This window comes from Sabethes cyaneus, chromosome 2, assembly GCF_943734655.1.
Source record: "Sabethes cyaneus chromosome 2, idSabCyanKW18_F2, whole genome shotgun sequence".
NCBI lineage: Eukaryota > Metazoa > Arthropoda > Insecta > Diptera > Culicidae > Sabethes > Sabethes cyaneus.
Window position 1 is genome coordinate 161,416,816 of NC_071354.1, and position 24,208 is coordinate 161,441,023.

Sequence of the window (24,208 nt, forward strand, 5' to 3'; positions counted from 1 at the left end):
CCTTGTAGGTGGCGTTTGCCACGATAGTTGCAGCAGTAGAGCTGATCACCCTCTTTGTAGTGGGGGAAAACCACCCCTTCCATCCTTTCATTCGAATTCGGTTTGTTTTTTCCTCCAAAATCTTGGAAATATCTCACTGTAAAACCGTATTTATGCTTGGTTAAATTTTTTTGACCAAACCTCGTGATTTCATTAATATTTTTTGAAAACGATGGTTCTACAATTGATGAAGGGACGGTAGGGGAAAGAAATGAAAATTTTTTGGTGAAGGAGGGGAAGAGCGGGAAGGAAGGGGGGGGGGGTATTGGTAGCTATGCTTGACAAGTAGTCATTTTGACTCCTACCTTTTGTCCAATGCTGGAAGGTGCATGAGTCGAACGAAGCTGTAATCTGAGATTATAACCGGATTCGAACCCACAACTACCGTCAGGGCATGTGGCTCGCTGGTACCCGTGTACCTATGAACCACAGAGGCGCTGGACAAAAGGAGACTGCACAACCCCCCTTATTAATGTAGCGACATGGGTTGGGCTATTTTTAGACACAAATTGTGCCTCTTCCTCGACCTACTGTAGACACCACCGACCGAGAAGTTTAATCTAACTTTGTGTTCACTGGTGGGACGACGACACTATGCAGGCCCTTGTGACTTACAAGGTACTGCGTGTGGACGCCGTTCGTCTGCCAGCGTGTTAGCCGCGGTTCTCAGCGCGGGGTTTCGGGGGGAAGGCCCCGTTCCTGTGAAAATCGACCAAACCTCGTGGTTTTAGTCATGACCGTGACTAACACGCGGCTCCCCTTCAATTGCTCTGCTTTGGAAAGATAAAAATGTTATAAATTATAAATGATAATACAAGTAATTTTTTTGCAAAAACCGCGGTAATTCGAAAAATGTTATATATATAATCACTTTGTTAGAAATCATTTATCATAGTGACAAGCATCTATCAAGTTGTAATTATTGTTGTGCAAACCTTTATAAGCGATAAACAAAACAAAAATTAAACGCTTCATATTACCCACCAATTTGTTAGGTATTTGGTTGGTAGGTATTTGGTTAATGGACTTTTCAAACAAAATATATACTGAATATCGTTAAAAAATCTGGATCTGTGCCAGAAAATCACTGCCAGCGTCGGCTGCTAGTGAAGACAACAAAAAAAAGTGCACATAACAAAAACTCACTATTCCCTTTTGCCGCAGCGAGCGGACCATCAAGACTTACCGTGAGAGAAGCCGAAATCTTTCGGTGGCATATCGGTGTAGAAGCTTTGTCCGAATGCCAAACCCTTGCGCTCGAACGGGATACCGTTGGGGGAACGTTGCGCGTAGCTTTCGTCGTTCTTAATTGGGAATAGTACCTCGGGTTGGACGACCTTAATGGTTTCGTTTCGCGGTACCGTGGCTGCTAGATTGAAAGTGGCCCCATCAGTCGCGCCAGTGGCGGTGGTACCGGGGTGGTATGGTGAGATTTGATTAAATGACAGCCAGAGAGGGCGAGAAACAAGAGAGAAACGTAATCGTCGGAATTAATATTAATTAAGAGAAATTGAGACACAAAGAACCGCTATAAGATCGTGGAAGGTGTTTTGGGAGAACGGGAGTCTGATAAGGTGCGTTTTTACCAAGAGGTGGATGGGACAAAGAAACAGAAGGCAAAAACGATGTCGTTTAAATAATCCACTTACCTTCTTTCGGTTCCACTACGTGCGTTATTTGTTTCGACGGTGTCGACGGCAGAGGAATTTCTATAAACGATAGCGATGTCCGAAATGCAGCAATTGAGACGAGAAAGAATTGCATGGAACTTGATTAGAAAATTTCTATGTTAATTTCTTTCGATTTTCAGCATTGCTGTTTTGAAATGTATGCAGGAAGATAACCGTTCACGTTGGTGTGCTGTAACTAAATACTATGCGCTCACGTTCGAGTGTAGCATGGTGGAGACGCACGGTGGAGTAGTGCAAAGGAAAATAGCACAGCGTACTACTGCTATTTGTTATGCTCGGAATATACTTTTCGCTCTGCTAAAAACCCATTGAATGATCAGAATTTTTATTTTCGATTTTCGTTGATTGCTGCTTGCAATATTCTAGAGTAACGATCACTTTTTTATACACCGAGATGTCTTCATTTATTGGTTGTTCAATTGTCCGAAATGTTTGGTAATGGAAGCAGTAGCGACACTTACCGTAAACACGTATTGATCCTTCCGTCTCCCCCAAGGAGTTTTTCGATATGCATCGGTAATTCCCAAAGTCACCGAGCGATAAATTCTTGATGGTCAGCTTCATGTGTGCTCTGAAGTTCATGTAGAAAAGAAAAGGCAACGATCAGGAAAAAAGGTATAAAGGAAAATACGTCAATATAAAGTGGATTATTGCATTAGCAAAATTACTGCAGGTGATTCGAAGCCCGTGCTGTCGCAGTCGCTAGCAATCATTATGAAAAGAGCAATCCGGAGTGCTGCTCGGGAGTTTATGCTGCAGTGCTGTCTGGTGGGATCTGGTAATGTAATCGTTTTTTCCATCTCATTTGTGTAATTATTTTCAACTGTTTCAAAAATTTTGCAGTGAAAGTATTGGACTCTAAGGATCTATATGTACACTTTAGAGTAGTCTCTGTAATTAAATCAACATTTTCAACTATCTTCATAGTGACGTTCACAGAATTGGTAGAAAATGTATGTCCAATAATCACAGATGAAATCTGAACATCGTACCGGAGTTGAATGCTTCCTACAGACCCACTTCATGTTTTACGAATAGTGAAAAGCAAACACAAAACCGCTCAACTGCTGTTTTAATCCTGCAGCTGACGAGCGGACGTGTTTAAAAGCAGCAGCAGCAGCAGCAGCGGCAGCAACGGGGGATCAGTTAAATAAATCTCAATTACAAGCGCGAAATAACTTACCGATAAGAGTTTTCGTTGTAATCGATTATATACTTTTTACTCGGAAGTACCATCACCGAGTTGTAGACCCAGTAGATGATCGCCCTGCATCGGAGCAACAGCGGCAGCAGCATTAGCAGCAAAACAACGATAACAACAGCAGACGGAAGTGAGTGTGTGTGTGAGGAGAACGTGGCCGTCGAGTACCGGAAAAAAATAAGCGAGAAAAAACACATTACTCCCAGGCAGGAAGAAAGTGAGAAAAGTTCAATAAAAGTGGAAAACAGTGTTTTCAGGTCTTCTACTCTAGACCAACCGAACGTTGACTGGCCGGGTAGGGGGAGGCTGGTAGATGAGCGGCGGATCTACTATTGGACGGCGGAATGATCGTGGGTAGAAAAGTTTCCCCCTTTGTTTGGCTTGACGAGAGCGATTTTCTCGCTCTTTAAGTTTCGCTTTTTTTGCCGCTGCCAGGATAAATAAAAATTGAAACTTTCAATGGATGGTTAAACTATCGGCAGTTTGTTGGTTGTCCAAAGAATCCCGCAAGAAGCTCAACAATGGCGAGGGGGGCTGTTTTGACAGCGAGCGGGTAAGAACTTTATTGTGTTTACTGATACGATAGAGATTCGGAAACAATTTATTGACACTTGCACTGATATTGGATTCTGGTAGCAATCTTCTGTACAGACTTGTTTCCATAATACGCTGTAGAGCGTGTTTTAAACATAGCGATGTTCGTTACCAATATATTTGTAGCCGAAAAAAGGAAATGGATTCCTGTGTGTTTTATTTTAGGTAAAAGGAATGCCAGTTACAATTCTGGTTAGAATGAGCTGAGATCAATTTACCTTTAGTTTGTGAGGGATTATTAAAAATACTTTAATTTAAATGCAAAATATGTTTACAGCGGGCATTCAACTTATCAGAATAATAATAAATAGTATTTTTGTTGGCGATGAAAATATTTAGAACGAAGGCTATCATATCATACGGACGCATACTATACGTACAGATGCGATAAAGCTTACCTATTTTACATTTTCGGTAATAGTCTGTTTTTTGAATCTGGGTCGAATTTAGGAATCTTCTCCACGCTTGTCGATCTTGGCCTACCACAATCGCCTCTAATATTCACTAGCATCCTCGTCATCACTCTGCTTCAAAGTCGGAGACCTTTGTCGGGTTCTTTGTTGCCCAAGTAGCACAATTTTCGCACTTTTTGTTGCAGCAACTTATTTATACCAGATTTGGTCATATATTAGTTCCCACAACTATTTCGTAACAACTTTGTTAGTAGGGTGAACATTGTTTTCGCTGGTCTCTCATCCGGCATCCTTGCTACGTGACCAGACCACTGTCCACTAATGCTCGAAAACACCAACGATTACGCTTTGTGGCCGTAGATCACCACCCGGAGAATTACCATCTTATAGAGCGGGAGTTTCGCACGGAGTTGCAGGCTACGGGACCTCAGTTAGTTACGTAATCCGTAGAAGGACCTGGTGGCCGCCGCTATCCGCCATTTTACTTCACGGCTCACATCGTTGTCACATGTCACTAACATACCAAGGTAATTAAATTCGTCGACCAATTCAAAAGTATCTACATTAATCATTACCGCAGCCCAAAGGGCTACCACGCTCTCTTCCAGCCACCATACACTTCGTTTTGGCAAAGTTTATGATAAGCCCTATCCTCGCAGCTTCCTCCTTAAGATGCGTGTACGACTTTACCACAGATCTACGGTTAACACCGATGATATCGATGTCATCCGCGAAGCTTGTGAGCATGTCCTTCGAATAGGATCTTGCAATGCAATACATGTTAAATAGTAAATTCGAAAGCCCGTCACCTTGCTTCACATCATCTAACGTCACAAACGAGTCCGTAGTCTCATCCGCTATTCTGACGCTTGATTTTGAACGATCAAGGGTTGTACGAGTTGGCCTAATCAGTTTTGTTGGAAAACTATGTTCTAGTAGAATTCGTTACAGCTAATTTCGTTCAATCGAATCGTACCCCGCCTTGAAGTTTATAAACAAATGGTTAGTTTGCAAGTTGAATTCCCGGAATTTATCGAGGATTTGTCACAAGGTCCGTCGTGCAGCGCCCTCTCAAAAACCGCACTGGTTTTCATCTACAAAGGTTAACTGCAACGACCACGCTAACAAAAACCAATCGCGCTATCGTATGATTCAATACTACAAAAAACAACCACTACATGTGGATGGAAGAAGTCAGTCGAACTCCGTCCAATACAAATAATCATTTTGCTTGCGCCGGACCGACTCCGGATTGTGAGATACATGTATGTGAAGTGCATGCAGGACTCTATATAGTCACTCTACTTCCCCCTTAACGACGAAAGTGTTGGCAACGCTGTCATGTGAAGCTGTCACAGTGCGCGATTATTATTGGCAACATTGCTCGCGTATCGGCCTCTTTTCCAGCAGGCCCTTGGACAGGTAAGACGTACTTTGTTCACACAGCGCTTCTCCACGTCGAGTGATTTCTACAGTGCGATTTATAATGGCGTCTGGCATGAAACCTGTTATGCCATTGAGTATTCACACGGATGACAAACTATTACTGTGAGTAGCCGATTTGGAGACAAAAAAAGAAACGAATGCTTCCAGTCAGTTTGCAGTTTAGATTCTTCGATATGAACGCAAAGCAGGAGAACGACTGTTGGTTTCTCTTAAGTTAAGGCGAAACCGAAAGTGGCTAACGTTATTGTGTTAGTGCGACAAACACTGTACTATACATCTCATGTGTCCGTTAAAAACCTAAACACTTATTTGAATGTTGCATTTGTATTGGTAATATATGTCAAATAGCGGAGCTTGCAAACATAAACATAGCTGATCCGTAGCCAACCGCAACGAATGCGAACATCCCGAAATATGATTTGTATTCTTTATCAAGGCATTCTGATTCAATCAAGATTAGCAGCAGCAACTAAATAATGCGTAGGATTGTGCGTAGTTTTTGATTCCTGCGTTTGAGTTTTGTTTGTTTACTTCACTTTAAGCTTATCGATGCGGCGTAAGTTGAAAGCTCTTTAAAAGCTCATTGATGTGACGAAAGTTTGATACTGTGTTGTTGCTTTTTCGGAAATCGCTAGTACAACGAAATATGTGCGCAACCAAATACAGTGGTATTCCGATTATATCTACACCTGGTTTAATCTACACCCGAATTTAGGTACCCCCGATTTTGTCTACCCGGTTTTATCTACCTTTTTTTAAATTGTCATTTCGGCATGAAAATTTGGAAGATTTCATGAATTTTTGCATTACAGGGAATATTTCTCTGTATTCTGTAGTTTACTATATGGCATCTGTGCTATGTAATTATACACAGAATGGGTATAATAATGCTGAAGTCAAATACGCAAAGTAACTTCCATTTATTTTGTAACGCATATTTTTAATATTTCATAATGATCCTTTGTGATATTTTTCTATATCGTAGCGCTACTAGGCACACCCTGTCTCCGCTAGAAACTATGGTTATCACCTTTCTTTCCTTAAAAATTCTAATCTTTTGAACCATTGAACAGATTTTAATAATTTTATTACCAAATAAAAGGAATTTTAATGAGCTTTTCAGAAAAAAAAACAATAAACCGAGGTTCAAAGTTTTTTACGATTGCAAAAACATTTTCTTAGAAGCCTTGATACTCTTAAACTCATTTAAAACATTTTAAATATTCGTTTTTGCCTTTCTACTATATAGAATAAAGGTATAGCAATCACTCGCAAACCCGGAATGGAAAGAAGGTTTTATTTTTTCATTATACTTTCAATGGCAAGCTAGTTTTTTTTACATACGATACCAAAAAACAGATATCTGACATTTTAGTTTTTGAGATACTCTTTTTTAAGAAATAAAGATGTAAAAATGCAATCGACTCGCATGGCGTTTTATTTTTGAGACGTATTTCTTTGTCAAAGACCCCCTTTTATTGCAAGTAAAAACAAAAACCATGCGTCTCCATTGTATTCTCGATACTTTATGAAAACTTTCTTTGGTCTACACAACATGAAAACATAAAAAGCGAATGTTTTCAATGTTTTTGCGATAATAAAAACATTTCATTTTTTTCTGAAAAGCTCCTTAAAATACTTTCCATTTGGTATTAGCATCATTGAAATCGGTTCAATGGATCAACAGTTATGAATTTTCAAAGAAAAAACCCGAATTAATCCACCTAGCGGCGTGACCAAAGGCTAGGTTACTGCCACAATAATCATTATTTAATTTCTCAGGAACATCTATAATTAACTTAACTAGTTTTTTAAATATCCGTTCCGTATTCCTCAAAATCCTTATTTGCCAGTCAAATTCACAACGTATTGCGTAGAACAATTATATTTTCTTTCCTTGGGTGCGTAAATACTTGTAAACGTCATTTATGTTACTTGATGAACACCTTATTTAGTTTTATAATCGGTCGGCCTTAACTTTCGGGCTTCAGAGCCACATTCGAAACTTGTTTTGAATTGACAATATGAAATATGTGTTCATAGCAGATTTTTTGATATTAATACCATGCGTTCAAAAGTTAGCATCTTTGAAAAACAAGAGTTCAGAAAAATTATTATTATACTTCGCTTTTGAAAAAAAGGATATCGACAACAAAATAATTAATCTCAAAATTTTACTATTAGTTTGCTTGGCTTCAATTTTGCAATATATCTGAATTAGAAAAAATAACTGAATAGAGCATTAGATATGAAAAAGAGAAATTGAAATTTTTCTTAGCTGGCGCTCTTTCAGATAATAATTTTTGCATGAAAATCAAAACTTAAGCTTCGTTTGAATGTACTTTCATGAAAAGATAGACTTGATTAGCTTGATCGCATCGTTTTTACAATGTTAGAGGGTTAGGAAACCAAGATGAGTTCGAAAAATAGTGCAAAAGCTGCGCCATAAACATGCTTGAGAATGGGAAATATGATCGATATGATTTCCAGTGCTTGTCATTTTTGATTTATTCATTAAAACATGATACATGACATAAGACATCTGTCCTTTAAAATGTCACTAACGAAAACAAATCGTACAAAGTTACTACCGTGCAACGTTTACTTCCTATTTTTCATATAACATTTCTAAGCTCTAGTATCTATGGATTGAAAAGAGCATCTATTAATGCGCAAAATTTGTATGAAATTTGTATACATTTATTTGGAAAAATCAACTCACTAGTATTTTAGTCCTCTACACCACTACACCTACATGCTTAAATTAACTGATTTTCTTCTCTTTTTGCTTTTCTTGTACAATTGTGAGTAACAGCAAGTGAAGAAAATGACAATTGAAATGTAAAATCAAAGAAAAGAAAGAAATCCTCTACACCACTACACCTACATGCTTAAATTAACTGATTTTCTTCGCTTTCTGCTTTTCTTGTACAATTGTGAGTAACAGCAAGTGCAGAAAATGACAATTGAAATGTAAAATCAAAGAAAAGAAAAAACTTTTCGATTGAATCCCACTATTTAATATTTATTTGCAACAGATACGTAGTTCGCCTACGACGTGCAGGCTTCACCAGTGTCTTATTTCAAAGCGTATACGTATCTGTCGCGAATAAATATTAAATAGTGGAATTTAGTCGGTAAAAGTTTTTTCTTTTCTTTAATTTCAGAGTTCGTATTCCACTAAGAGGCTTTGAAAACTTCAGACAATTGACATGTTTCTCACTTTTCTTGAATTTCAATGCAAATTTAAAAATTGCAAATTGTCATCACATACACACACATACATACATACATACATACATACATACATACATACATACATACATACATACATACATACATACATACATACATACATACATACATACATACATACATACATACATACATACACGCACACATACATCACACACATTGAATACAATCAACATTTGATTGATATGTTTTGATTTCACACGTTTTAACGGTTTAATATACGGTGCTTAAGTGTTAAAGTTTGAATATCTTTTGAACGAACCTTCCGATTTTCAATAACTCGGTTTCGTTTAATAGATCTCAGCAGTAATTTTCAAATAATAATAAAATGTGTGATGTTTTTCATTGAATTGATGCTTATATGTTACAAAAATATGTTTTAAATACTATTTTTTCACATTTCTTTATGTAACTTTGAAGAAATTGATCAATATTAACAATATTTTTTGTTCATTTAAAATATTTTGGAGCAATTCATTTTTTCCCAAATTTGTCTACTATCCAAATATATCTACCAAAAATTTTCGGATGGATAGATACAATCGGTAAACCACTGTATCTATTAACTAATATTAACAAATTATACATTGGTAGCTTTTATAAACACGTAATGATCAATATGATCAGTTAATTTTTTTCCATTAGCAATTATGTTTTGCTGAGCGTTGGTTGATATATAGCAGATCGATAAATGGAATGACAAGCTTTAGGAAATTATAATAGCACTGGAAGCACTGATTACGTGGCGAAAGCGTGCTCTGCCAATACAGATGCATTTTTAAGGCGCAAAACAATACATGCTTCGAATGGTAGCCATTTATCCAGCCATGTTTGAGCCACTTTCGGTTTCCCCTTAAGGGGCCGCATGCATTATAAGACGGCAGCAGCGCAAGTGGCAGATTGACTGGATTCTAAATTCGATCCCTTTTCAAGTCCTGCCAGCAGGTGGATAACAGCGTAGGTTTTTAAAAATGTTATGGTTTGTTATGAGTTTCTTAAGTAATTGCCCCTTATTGGTTTGCTCAAAAGAAATTTGTAATTTCTGTGCCAACATCCCACATTTTTTTAAATCTATATTGGAGCGGTTTTCAGCCTGCTAAATTTTAACTGTGTGCCTTAGATAAAATTGTTAAGGGGACATCAACGACTAAAAATTTCGAAAAAATCATTATTTTTTACCTTTGTTTTTATTTCAGATTTTGATTTTGAATTTAGTATCAAAATAAGCGGAAAGACTGCAACGCTTATTTTGATACTAAATCTGGAAGTGGCTGAAAAACGATCATACACATAAACATTCCAGTGCAGCGTGGAACAACTTCGGCGGAATAAAACACCGGTCCTGGAAAACCACGATTTTTGAACTTAATGTACCTTTTTCTCAGAAACTACACAACTTATTGGAACAAACTTTTTTTTGTTTTGTTGGTAGTAGCTTGGCAAAGACTTTTATAACTTTTGAGGTTTGTAAACGAAACACAACCAGAGAAAAAAGAAAAAGAAGACAAAATTTTATTTTTTCAGCCATCTTTTCTTCTTCTTTTTCGTGTTTCTCAAGCTGTGTTTTATTTACGACACTCAAAAGTTATAAAAGCCTTTGCCAAGCTACTACCAACAAAATAAAAAAAAGTTTGTTCCAATACGTTGTGTAGTTTGTGAGAAAAAGGTACATAAAGTTTGAAAATCGTGGTTTTCCAGGAGCGGTGTTTTATTGCGCCGATGTTGTTATACGCTGCACTGGAATGTTTATGTGTATGATCGTTTTTCAGCCACTTCCAGATTTAGTATCAAAATAAGCGTTGCAGTCTTTCCGCTTATTTTGATACTAAATTCAAAATCAAAATCTAAAATAAAAACAAAGGTAAAAAATAATGATTTTTTCGAAATTTTTAGTACGAAATATTTTCGAAAAACTGACCGCGATAAAAATACAGTGTAAACAATACACTCTAAACTACTTCTACCCAAATTTTCAAGAGAAAATACAGAGAAATTTTCTGCAGCGTTTCTACCGCGGCGCAATTTGATGTGGGACACCCTTTAACGTATGGTTTAAAAATTCTTAATAGTTGAAGTTCAAATATACTGACAAAATGTCCAGGGCTACTTTGGCCTTTGGAGTTTGACGGTAGTAGTTGTTCAAAACAAAAATTGTATAACTAAAAACAAATTACCAAAATGTGGAAAAACTGTTGGGTATGAAATGGAGAGAACTATCTGGAAGTAATGTCAAATATAGCTCTGTCTCTCTTAAGATTCTACCCAGTGCCTCCTCGTAGATCTAAGTCAAACGATAACGATCGATGGTCATACCTGAAAATGCTTCACGTGGAGCAGCTAAGCTAGGGAGCGCGAATACGAGGACCTGTACGTAGACCATGTGACGGGCAGCTCAAATAGCGTCTGTTACGGTGGACCATAATTCAGGCGACGCAGGATCGATAACGGAACGACCGTAATCATTCCAACTGTTTAAAATGGAAAAGCTTGTCGCGCATTCAAATTTTATTTGCTTGATTATTCAGTTTTCATTGATACTATTAATGTGTACCATGTTCTTCTTACTTATTTTTATTTATATCATTTGCACAATGTCTGTGAAAGTGAAGCAGAATAATAAGGATAAATAATAAGGAGAATATTTCAGGTTAGTGTGGAACTGCTTTTAAGACACATTGAGACGAACCAGTCTATGGCTGAAAGTCTCGTTATTAAAGAAAATTTTTATTTTAAGACACATATACCTCTGAAGAAGCTCTAAATCGGAATCGAAACATTGGCGTGTTAAGTAAGTCAAATAAATGTCTGCTTATAGTTAATGACTGAATAGCCAAATCCCAAATACATGGACAGGTAGCATAGTTATGCCGAACGGAGTATATATTCCATTTGTTGATGGGAAGAAACTTTTATAAGTAGGTACATAACTGATTTAACCAGAAAATTGTGAGGTGCCGTCACCATTTTCTGTCGGAGGCAAGATTGTAGTGATTAATTTTAACGATAAAACTTTTTTCCCTGCATTCACTTACCTAGGATGTGCTTCCGTGTGGCAGTCTATCGTGACATCCGTTGACAGCGGAGCTCCAACCAATTGATTGGGAACCCAGATCATCGGTGAAACTATAACAAATAAAGCACTTCTTAGTTTAATAGTCTACGTTCAGCGTCAATCTGATCACCATAAGCAGTGCAAAACTTTCCGAAAGCTTTTAAATTCCACTTGTTTATGCAACACCTTGCGGCAGAACAGTATGAAATCTTAATTCATCAAGCTTCTTGCTCGTAAGCCGAAAGTTTTCACTCCACATATCTTCTTTGCTTAAGCAAATATGAACCCTGAGCAACATCCTAACGAGATAACACACTTATCCCGTGGTAAAAGTAAAACAGCTATCAGGGAGTGGAAACCATTGGCATACGTTGCTTAGCTGGTAGATAGTCAGTCACCGGTAGGTAACAGCAATACACAGAAAAAAAATCTTGAAAAGTACACTTACATTCTACGTCAAGGATAATCCGCTTAGACACTGATGGTGGCACACCATTAGTGGCGATGCAGAGATAAGCACCCATCTCGTTTCGGCTCACTTTCGTCAGATGTAGCACTTCGCCGTCGTAAACCATCACTGCAAAGGAAACAGAGAGGAAAAGTCAGAAAATACGCCTAGCTAACGGCAAAAAGACGCATCTTACGGAGGCACGTGTAACCGCTCGACGAACGAGATTGGGATGAAGTGGAAAAGTTAATGCAATGTTTTGCTCTATAGTTCGGTGATGTTTTTGTTTTCCCGATTGTGGGGTTGTTGAGAGAGAGGAAAAACTTCCCGTAATATTTTTCAATGAATATTGAAGCAGTTAATGGTGCCTGATGGAGGCAAATTTGACAACCATATGCGATCAGAAGATTAAGATCGGCAGTTTGTTCAGTAGTTGGGAAAAAATAAACTATAAAAATAAATTTGCTACTTTTTACAACAGTATATCCATTAACAGCCCTTGTTCTTTTGAAGGATTCTAAAGATGAGTGAAAATGTATTATTTCACATGTAGGTATTCATTAGTTTACACTGTACATTCGTTATATTGGGTTTCCTGAAAAAAATCACAAAACTATTGTTGAACTATGAATTATTCTTCCTCATGCGTGGTCTGTATATAGTTTCCGTACACCATTCCTCGGTGCCCTATTATTACAATTTACGGTGCACCAAAGACAGAGAAATCTAGGGCCTTTTCCCGTGCCGAGCAATTTATCCTGACCGCATGTTAGTTGCGCTCGAAACATTCCATATTGCGAGTACAACAAATCGCAATAATTTCCCATACGAATAAGCGAAACTTTTCTATCGCACATATTTCTCCTTCGCCTCTCTCCGTGTTGTTTTTGTTTTTGTTTTTTTTTCGGAAAGCGCACCAACGTGGAAAATGTTTCCAACTTTCCGTTCTGCTGGAACCATCGGTTTCATACAATGCACCCTCTCACCAATGACAAAACAAAACTCCGGAAGCGAGAAATATTGGAGGCGGATTTGTGCTTCACACCATCCGTTTAATTTTTTTATCCCATTCTACACCTATTGCCTGCCTAACTGTCGGAGGGATCATAACGGTTGGGCGGGAAAATGCGCTACCATCTTTTCCGGAATTTTTCTATTCAATCCCTCCGCCAAAAAGTCGGCCGTCGCCGCTGCTGCTCCCCGGGATCCAGTTAGTTCAGTTTTAATTACTTTCCAATTGCCATGAAGCCGAATGGTTTTTCAATTAATTTTTGAGAAATTGCACTCTAGCGGAACGACTCCGACCGAATGGGATGCAACCGGAACGAACGAGAGTGGCGCGGCCAGGCCAATCATAAAATGTTTAATGAGAAAAGTTGAGAATGGACGTAAGTTTGTCAGTTGTGAGATTAATGTTAGAATGCTGTCCGAGTTATTTCTTCGATCCGGTCGCGATAAACAAGGATGGTGCATTGTTGTAGCAACATATAAGGATTCGGATCGAGACTGTTGCATAATATTCGTTCGTTTCAAAAACGCGAAATGTTGGAAAATATGGAACGAACAGGTTAAAATTTCAATACCGTTGATTATCGATACGAAAACTAAGTTAAACACGTAAAGGAATTGCTCAACTGGTTCAAATTGCTCAGTGAACAACAATAGCAAGTTTTTAAGCTGTAGATAACGACAGGGTTAAAATCGAATCGGTTGTCTCTTGCAGTAGGTATAATGTGAAGTAAGTTAATTTGTTTTGTTAGAAAATATCTTTTGTCTTCCGTTTCCGTATTACTTATTCTATTGTTCATCTTTCGTCTTCTATCTTCCTTCCTTCGTCTTATATTTTCCATCTTTTGTCTTCTGAATCTATTTTATGTCTTCTTTCTTCCATCTTTTATCTTTTGTCTTCAGTCTTTTTCTTTCCAATTATCGTTATCTGTCAATCATCTTGTATGTTCTGTCGCCCGTTTTTTGCCTGTTATTTTCTATCTATCGTCTTCCATCTATCGTCTTCCATCTTTCGTTTTAACGTCTTTTGTCTTTTGTCTTTTGTCTTTTGTCTTTTGTCTTTTGTCTTTTGTCTTTTGTCTTTTGTCTTTTGTCTTTTGTCTTTTGTCTTTTGTCTTTTGTCTTTTGTCTTTTGTCTTTTGTCTTTTGTCTTTTGTCTTTTGTCTTTTGTCTTTTGTCTTTTGTCTTTTGTCTTTTGTCTTTTGTCTTTTGTCTTTTGTCTTTTGTCTTTTGTCTTTTGTCTTTTGTCTTTTGTCTTTTGTCTTTTGTCTTTTGTCTTTTGTCTTTTGTCTTTTGTCTTTTGTCTTTTGTCTTTTGTCTTTTGTCTTTTGTCTTTTGTCTTTTGTCTTTTGTCTTTTGTCTTTTGTCTTTTGTCTTTTGTCTTTTGTCTTTTGTCTTTTGTCTTTTGTCTTTTGTCTTTTGTCTTTTGTCTTTTGTCTTTTGTCTTTTGTCTTTTGTCTTTTGTCTTTTGTCTTTTGTCTTTTGTCTTTTGTCTTTTGTCTTTTGTCTTTTGTCTTTTGTCTTTTGTCTTTTGTCTTTTGTCTTTTGTCTTTTGTCTTTTGTCTTTTGTCTTTTGTCTTTTGTCTTTTGTCTTTTGTCTTTTGTCTTTTGTCTTTTGTCTTTTGTCTTTTGTCTTTTGTCTTTTGTCTTTTGTCTTTTGTCTTTTGTCTTTTGTCTTTTGTCTTTTGTCAGTGTCTTCCTTGCTTTATGAGTTAAAGCAGAATCTTATCGTATGAGGGAATATTCTCATTTCTAGCTTGCTTTTGACGTTTCTTTAGGCGATTCACTTTTTTTTGTGGGCTTTGGAAAGTTTATACATTACTTTTATCCAGTTTTTCTGTACCGGTTTTCATGAATTTGTTCTTGTATTTCTTGAACACTTATGATTCGAAGCATTTCTTTTACCAGTTGAATAAATTTTTGAATCCATAACCAAAAGCCAAGCGTAATTTTCTGATATAAGAGTGATGATGTCCAGCATTCAATTTGAGACACAGCGAAAATAAAACAATCTCCGTACATTATTACATCTATTCGTTGGAAACAACACCCCCAAATGACCGGAATAGGCTAAACTTCTTTTTCACGTAATCGTTGTAGTAGGCAGGCAAGAGACACTGTCCGACAACATCGTGTGCCTAACTTAATGAACTTTCTATCAAGTTATATGATATCTCTTCTCATCGATAGTGCCTGGTCTGGCCAGCATCAATCTTTTCCTTTGTCTGCTAGCAGGAGAAGCAGAAATTTGTGGGTGTGTAGCGGTTCCTTTTTGGTGTGCCAGTGCTGCCGTATGTTTGTCCCCTACGTGCAGTCCTACATTTATGACAAGCATCGTTGGGAAAACTATTTTGTGTATCTTCTAAAACAATCAAAAATCGATTTATCTTCGTTCTTGCTCACTTGTACCAGCAATGTTCTTTTTCATCGGTGATGGTGATGATGATGATGACGATGATAGTGATATGGCGGTCATTGAGGTCACATGTACCTACTCGGTGTAGAGCTTTTACCTCCGTTAATTGCTATAAAAGTATGACTAACAATTTTTTTTGCTCCCAAACGCTTTCGCCGAGGTGTCATTTTGTGGAGATGTAACATACAAGGTAAAGTCGTGTTGATAACAACGTTTGATGCTTCTTAAAGCGTAAAGGCAAGGTCTTACCTTTCTTCTTTCGTTCGACGGTGATGCTTTGGCCATCCTCACGCCTCCAAATGATCTTTGGTGTGGGAAATCCATCGGCCCGACACGTCATGTTGATATTCTGGTTTTCTCGCACAGCCACCGACGAGGGTGTGCTCTCGATATCCAGGATATTTGGAGGCACTGAAAATAGTACGTGTAAGACATGAAATTATTTAAATTATCTTTAATATGATAGTCAAAAGAGTTGGGTGTTTATATTATTTTGATACTAACTAATACCATCAATAGTGGACACCTTCCGAGAGACTGAATAAGTACCAGCTGATTGTTTATGTCGCGTGAAATAATAACGGAATCATCGAATTCATGAGACTAATTGTATAGTCGTCGAACGCTAGGTTCATGCGGGACCTATTTCAAACCGTTATGGACCATTATACTAGCGACTCGGGCCACCCATCATCGCATGGATCCGGTCTGTAATAGCTAAATTAATTGAATTTTCATCCGTCCAGGATAGACCTAATTCTGCTAAACATGTTTCCTATTTATTCTCCATTGATGTTCCCGGTCGGTGCCCGGTAGCTGCATAATAATTAATGCACTTTGGCAAAATAACTGGAACTTGAAGCTGCGATCGCATGGTAATTTGCATAGCTTGTATTGTGTAATTACAATCAAACAGGAATCGTCACTGGCCAAACCGCCAACTAGAGAGTTTTACTCCATTACATGGGAAATGTATGGCGCGTAAATTACCAAAATTGCTAACGGAAACGCTTATAATGAAATATTGTTTGCATTGAATGAGAAACAAATGAGAACCGCTTGTCGTTACAGGTATTATTCTTTATTATTATGAATATATCTATCTATATATCTATATATATAAAAATGAAATGCTGTTCGTGTGTCCGGTATAGACTCGTAAACCGCTCGACGGATTTTGATGAAACTTGGCATACACATTGAGTTTGATGTGAGGAATGTTGTTAGCTTCTAGAAGGGGGGCTCCCATACAAATGGAACACAAATTTCTTCATAACTCGTGAACTAATCAAGCAAATGGAACCAAGTTTGGCATGTGCAGGTTTTTGGAGGCTGAATTTTTTTCTATGGTAGATTGAGAACCCTCCTTCCTCTGAGAGGGGGGGCTCCTATACAAATAAAGCCAAAATTTCCTCATAACTTGACTATTAATCAAGCAAATAGAACCAAATTTGGCATGTGGGGGTTTCAAGAGACAGGATTTTTTTCTTTGGTTGTTTGAGACCCCTCCCTCTCTAGAAGGGGGGGCTCCCGTACAAATGAAACACAAATTTCTTTACAACTCGGGAACTAATCAAGCAAATGGAACCAAATTTGGCATGTGAAGGTTTTTGGAGGCAAGAATTTTTTCTATGGTAGATTGAGAACCCTCCTTCCTCTAACAGGGGGGGCTCCCGTACAAATAAAACCAAAATTTCCTCATAACTTGACTATTAATCAAGCAAATAAAACCAAATTTGGCATGTGGGGGTTTCTAGACACAGGATTTTTTTCTACGGTTGTTTGAGACCCCTCCCCCTCTAGAAGGGGGGGCTCCCATACAAATGAAACACAAATTTCTTTATAACACGGGAACTAATCAAGGAAATGGAACCAAATTTGGCATGTGAAGGTTTTTGGAGGCAGAAATTTTTCCTATGGTAGATTCAGAACCCTCCTTCCTCTAAGAGGAGGGGCTCCCATACAAATAAAACCAAAATTTCGCCATATCTCGACTATTAATCAAGCAAATGAATTTGGGGGTTACTGGAGGCAAAAGTTTTTTCTATGGCGTATTGAGATTCCTCTTCCCTCTGGAAGGGGAGAGGGCTCTCATACAAATTAAACAGAATTTTTTGCAATATTCAAAAAGCAATCGAACTCGCGAGTGTTTCCGTCCATACCAAAAAAACATAAGATAAATTTGGAACAAAATTGTTATATGAATAAATCGGTGAAGCCTAGATAATGGGTCAAATTAAATAAAAGTAAGATAATATAATACTTATTTTAAAAACAAAATTGAGGAGAAAATACATTGTTGAAATGAAAATAATGTTGAGATTACACTAAGTTTATAGTTTCTGACCAGTTTTCAATTGATTTCAATCGAACTGCACTGATAATTTATTACTATTTTGCCAACATTACCATTTTAAGGGTGCTCGAATCACAAATGCTGATGCGTTGGATTAGAAATTTGCAGCATGATTTAGGAATATCTTGGGTTGTCAAAAAGAAAGCTCTTGGTTGCAAGATTACAATTAACCAAATCTTCAGGATTATGCATATCGTTACGTTGGACTTGCTGCTCGAATCACAAATGCTGATGCGTTGGATTAGAAATTTGCGGCATGCTTTAGGAATATCGTGGGTTGTCAAAAAGAAAGCTCTTGGTTGTAAGATTACAATTAATCAAATCTTCAGGATTATGCATATACCCCCTTTTCAGAACGGCGTAGCAAAGCGCGCCGGGTCCTCTAGTAAGACTATATAATCGAATTAATTTCTTATCTTAGATTTGTTCAAAGTAGAAAATGGTAACCTTTTTTTTAATATTTTTATCAATTTTGGTGCATTATACTGCAATACCATCATTGAAGTATATCAGGGGATAATAAGCAAAAAAATTGATGACCTACTGTCTAATTTTCTTTCTTGGTCTTAGCATCTTTTTCACAAAGTGGTGTTCCCGAAATAAGTATTGTAACTTTTCTATGCAATATTGTGAGCCAACATCGGCTACTTGGATTTGGAAATGATGTCAAATTTCGATTTTCTACATCTAACATTAATTGTAATTGTAATTATAGCCGCAACAAAAATTGTATGTTGTATGCAGAATACAGTGGGAAAGTCACGGGCCCGGAAACTGTACACCGAGATGCTAACGAAACCTCGTTGTCTCATCATGGATGATGAGACTTACGTCAAGGTGGACTTCCAGCTGCTTCCGGAACTGTACTACTGTACTTCACCGCCCAGCACCAGTTTGATGCCCTCAATTTTATCAATTCGTCAAATAATTTCTTTTATGTCTATCAAAAATATGCAAAAACGCTTTGGATTCATCAAACTGGCGAAATATGACTCCTGGCGAAATATGGATCTTCTACCCTATATGATAATATGGTGCACCATAATGTTGGCTTAAATAGCTACCAAAAATATACGATAATGTTGGTTAACTTCGTATTGCCATAAATTAACTTCTTCTTCTTTGTCACAATCTCGAGTTTTGCAAGTTTCTGAGGAGTTCAACCTTAGATAATTCATTTGGGCAGTTACGTAACTATGAAAGCATCCCAGGTAACCAATAAGCATCACCAATGCTATTCAAATGTAGGCCAATAAGCATTTAAGTCGCCCTAAATGCTACTTAAATGCTATTTTGGCAAAACATACAGCTACTTTACTGATAATCTATTTATAGTGCTGACAATGCTAATTTACAACTAATTACCGACACGAAGAATTTGAATACCATTTTGGATGCCAATTTACAACACCTATGCAGTCAAAAAGTTAAAACCCATAACACAAGATCGTAATAGAAAGTCCACAATAAGTCGTATGAATGTCAATTTTACATTGGAATTGCATAATGATTAGAATATGTCAAAGTAAAGTGCACAATAAGTTGTTTTACAGTCGTGCGTGTCGTCATATACGACTTGGCAGTGAATTATAAAGTAGTACAGATGATTGTAACATTAAGTTATATCTTTATCGTATATTGAGGAGTATTGAGTTGCATGTTCTAAAAACTGTTGTATAGAATTCAAGACAGAATTAGAAATGATTGTTAAAATTTTTGCAGGTATATTGCCTCCACTTTGGTACTTATATGTTCTTATGTGGCGTGAAATATAACTTTTTCGTGTGGGTATGATTTCGTATATCTCAGTTGCAACCGAAATATACAAACAAAATTGTTTACCGGGTATACAACAACGTGCATTATAAAATGCCAGATACGCTGATTTGCTGCTTTTGTTAATGCTTATTAGTTACCAGGAATGGGTAGTTTAATATACAAATTTGCAATTTTCCCTCACACTAAAGTAGAAAACAACTCCAGGGGACAGGTCATCGCATAGCCAGAAAGCGGGTAGTATAATTCGCCATGATTGTACAACATTTCGCCGAATATCATTTTGCGAAGAACCTTAAGCGGAATGTACCATTTCACGGAAAAATTTAATGTGGGAAGTACCATTTCGCGATACTCTCCTTACTCGCTGTCGCTCGTTCCAGGAAACCCAGGCAGACCTAGGAAAACAAATAAACCTAGACAGTAGTGATTTCTGCGGGGAGTTGCCTTCTCCCAGTGGGCGGCGCTTCCGACGGCGGGTCGCCGGCAACACTCGTGGCCGTCTCGTTCTGAATGATCTAGTGTTACTATAGATAGTTTTTGTGGTCTTGTTATTGACTAATGTTTTATGGAAGAGTCTTGAATTTCTCGAGTTCGATTAGTTTTTGAGTTTCGCAAAAAATTCTGTTTTATTTGTATGAGAGTCCATATCCCCCTACCACAGGGGTGAGAGGTCTCTAACTATCATAAAATAAATTCGCCAAATTTGGTTCCATTTGCTTGATTAGTTCTCAAGTTATAAGGAAATTTGAATTTCATTTATATGGGAGCCCCCCTCCCAAACAGGGGAGGGGTTTTAATTCATCATAGAAAAAATTTTTGCCCCCTAAAAGCCCCACACGCCAAATTTGGTTCCATTTGCTTGAGTAGTTCTCGAAATAAGAGGAAATTTGCATTTCATTTGTATGGAAGCCCACCCTCTTAAAGGGGAGATGGGTCATAACTCGTTTTCTAAAGAGGAGAGGGGTCTCAATTCACCATAGAAAAAAATCTTGCCTCCAAAACCACTTACGTGTCAAATTTGGTTCCATTTGATTGATTAATTCTCGAGTTATGAGAAAATTTGTATTATCATTTGTATAGGAGCCCCCCCCCCCTCCTAAAGTGGACAGGGGTCCTAATTCACCATAGAAAATATTCTTGCCTACAAAAACACCCACATGCTAAATTTGGTTTCATTTGCTTGATTACTTCTCGAATTATGAGGAGATTTGTATTTCATTTGTGTAGAAGCCCCCCTCTCAAAGTGGGGAGGGGTCCTAATTCACCATAGAAAACATTTTTGCCTCCAAAAAGCTCCACATGCAAAAGTTGGTTCCATTTGCTTGATTAGTTCTCGAGTTGTGAGGAAATTTGTGTTTCGTTTGTATAGGAGCCCCCCCATCTTAAAGTGGGTATGGGTTGTTATTCACCATAGAAAATATTCTTGGGCGGGGGGGGGGTGCTCCCATATAAACGAAATACAAATTTTCTCATAACTCTAGAACTAATCAAGCAAATGGAACCAAATTTAGCATGTGGGTGTTTTTGTAGCAAGAATATTTTCTATGGTGAATTAGGACCCCTCCCTACTTTAGGAGGGGGGGGGGGGCTCCTAAACAAATGAAAAACAAATTTCCTCATAACTCGAGAACTAATCAAGCAAATGGAAATAATTTGACATGTAAGTGGTTTTGGAGGCAAGATTTTTTTCTGTGGTGAATTGAGACCCCTCTCCTCTTTAGAAAGCGAGTTATGACCCATCTCCCCTTTAAGAAGGTGTGCTTCCATACAAATGAAATGCAAATTTCCTTATAATTTGAGTACTAATCAAGCAAACGGAACCCAATTTGGCATGTGGGGCTTTTAGGGGGCAGAAATTTTTTCTATGATGAATTACGACCCCTTCCTCTTTTAAGAGGGGGGGCTCCCATACAAATGAAATTCAAATTTCCTTATAACTTGAGAACTAATCAAGCAAATGGAACCAAATTTGGCATGTGGGAGATTTTGGAGTCTTGAATTTATTTTATGATAGTTAGAGACCTCTTACCCCTGTGGTAGGGATATATGGACTCTCATACAAATAAAACAGAAATTTTTGCAAAACTCAAAAACTAATCGAACTCGAGAAGTTCGAGACTCTTCCATAAAACATTAGTCAATAACAAGACCACAAAAACTATCTATAGTAACACTAGATCATTCAGGACGAGACGGCCGCGAGAGTTGCCGGTGACCCGCCGTCGGAAGCGCCGCCCATTGGGGGGAAGCAACTCGCCGTAGAAATCACTACTGTCTAGGTTTATTTGTTTTCATAGGTCTACCTGGGATTCCTGGAACGAGCGACAGCCAGTAAGGAGAGGATCACGAAATGGTACTTTCCACAAAAAAGTTTTCCGTGAAACGGTACATTCCGCTCTAGGGTTTTCGCAAAATGATATTCGGTGAAATGATGTACAATCAAGGCGAATATTACTATCCGCTTGCTGGATATGCAATGAGGGGACAGGGGAGTTGTTTTCTACTTTACTGTGAGGAAACATTGCAAATTTGTATATTAAACTACCCATTCATGGTAACTAATAAGCATTAACATAAGCAGCAAATCAGCGTATCTGGCATTTTATAATGCACGTTGTTGTATATTAGCTTTTTGACTGCATAGGTGTTGTAAATTGGCATCCAAAATTATATTCAAATTCTTCGTATCGGTAATTAGCTGTAAATTAGCATTGTCAGCACTATAAGAAGGTTATCAGTAAAGTAGCTGTACGTTTTGCCAAAATAGCATTTGAGTAGCATTTAAGGCGACTTAAATGCTTATTGGCCTACATTTGAATAGCATTGGTGATGCTTATTGGTTACCTGGGATGCTTTCATAGTTACGTAACTGCCAAAATGAATCATCTAAGGTTGAACTCCTCAGAAACTTGCAAAACTCGAGATTGTGACAAAGATCATCCGAGATTCATGATTTATGTATAACACAGGTTAATTTGTTGCAATGCGAAGTTTGTCGGGTCAGCTAGTATTTTAATATATTTGATTTCTACCAGCTGACAAACTCATTAAATCAGAAATGGTTTTAAACTTTCTCAGACGTTTCGATTACATTATTGTAGTCTTCAAATAAATAAATGTTTGGGAAAATCCTTTGGATCGTTCTTTGGATTGTTTTCTAACTCTCAATATGAAAGAATTGAGTGTAAAAATTTTTTATTTGTAACTCTACAATGACGAATATTGATAGCTCTGGCTGGTAAAGTCCGTCGCATCATGCCATAGTCATGAATTTCAAGCAGGAAAAAATGACTGCTCATGATAAGATTTTTACACGAGATATTTTGTGGGCATCAATGTATAGTTAGCGAAGTGGGTTTAATTGCCAAGGACCTGCTCCAGTATGGGGTAGGCCATTTGAGGAACTCCTATGGGGAGCTGGTGCAGATCCTTGACTGTTGACTGCAAGTGATTGTATTTCATATCGACCAGGGAAAAATAAATCTCATGGCTCGTTCAGGATAACATTCGACAGAATGATTTGCCTAAGCACATCGAAATGAAAACGTTCGCATGCTTGTATTCTTTTTCATATTTCAAATTTCAAACTATCTTAATTGCTCTGCTTGGAGCTTTTGACATACCGTACAAGCTGTAATAAGAATAAGCTGTTTCAAGAGGACGCTCCAAGCGCACTGTTACACAGGTACTAAAAAGTTCCATGAGCCCTATGAGGCTTGCTAACAAATTTCGGCACATACCGAATTAAAACATTCAATTCATTCTTTTCTAGTTATTAAACTGTTGTTGACATACTCGACAAACTAATTTCAATCCACTTTGCGTTGATCGGATTAACTCACTTTCTCTATCTGCCTTCCTGCAGCCGTACAGCTGTACAGCCACACGAGTGTGTACATCTCCTGATAGAATACATCACAATTGCCACTTTCTAATCGTACGATGCCACATTGTATGCGGGACTATATTCCAGATAATGTCCTTACATTGAACTTTTCATCCCAACGGTGCAGTGCATCGGCATTAGTAACGGGTTTGCAATCCTCATAACTTGCTCATGGTCTTGTCTTGCCCGCACAATGCTGCTGCTGCTGCTGCTGCAATTGCCACGTGCTTCTCGGTAACGTGTTGGCCGACAGTCGAACCCAACAATGGCAACTACTCGGTCGAGTGTTGGGTAGGATAGGTCGCCGGTAGACTGCAGAAACATAAACGATACAACTTCTAATTGGATAGACTTCGTCGGGAATTTAAGAAGCAAAGTTGGAGAGGAAAACTTTCCCTCGTTCATAGCATAAAGAAACGAGCCAAAAAGTGTATCTGCTCTGTGGAGATGGCTTGACAAGGTTATTGCACAGCAGTGTGGAAATATAACAATCTCTTAATCTAATAATAGAAACGAAGGAAGAAGCTTACATATTTTAACCCTCAGTTGGGATGCTTACCGAGGCCATCACATCGTATGTAATCATGTGAGGATAAGCTGTGTTAAATATGTGTGATTTCTTGA

The 24,208-nt window shown here is 37.8% G+C and overlaps 1 protein-coding gene across 1 annotated transcript in view; it reads right to left on the reverse strand.

The window, feature by feature from the left end:
* LOC128736260 (lachesin) overlaps positions 1–24,208 on the reverse strand; it is a 59,654-nt gene that overhangs the window by 25,789 nt on the left and 9,657 nt on the right. The window contains exons 4-10 of the mRNA XM_053830737.1: positions 15,813–15,974; positions 12,140–12,268; positions 11,672–11,762; positions 2,914–2,997; positions 2,192–2,301; positions 1,689–1,748; positions 1,226–1,405 (exon numbers count right to left, since the gene is read on the reverse strand). Coding sequence (XP_053686712.1) covers positions 1,226–1,405; positions 1,689–1,748; positions 2,192–2,301; positions 2,914–2,997; positions 11,672–11,762; positions 12,140–12,268; positions 15,813–15,974 — 816 coding nt within the window. The remainder of the gene's footprint in view (positions 1–1,225; positions 1,406–1,688; positions 1,749–2,191; positions 2,302–2,913; positions 2,998–11,671; positions 11,763–12,139; positions 12,269–15,812; positions 15,975–24,208) is intronic.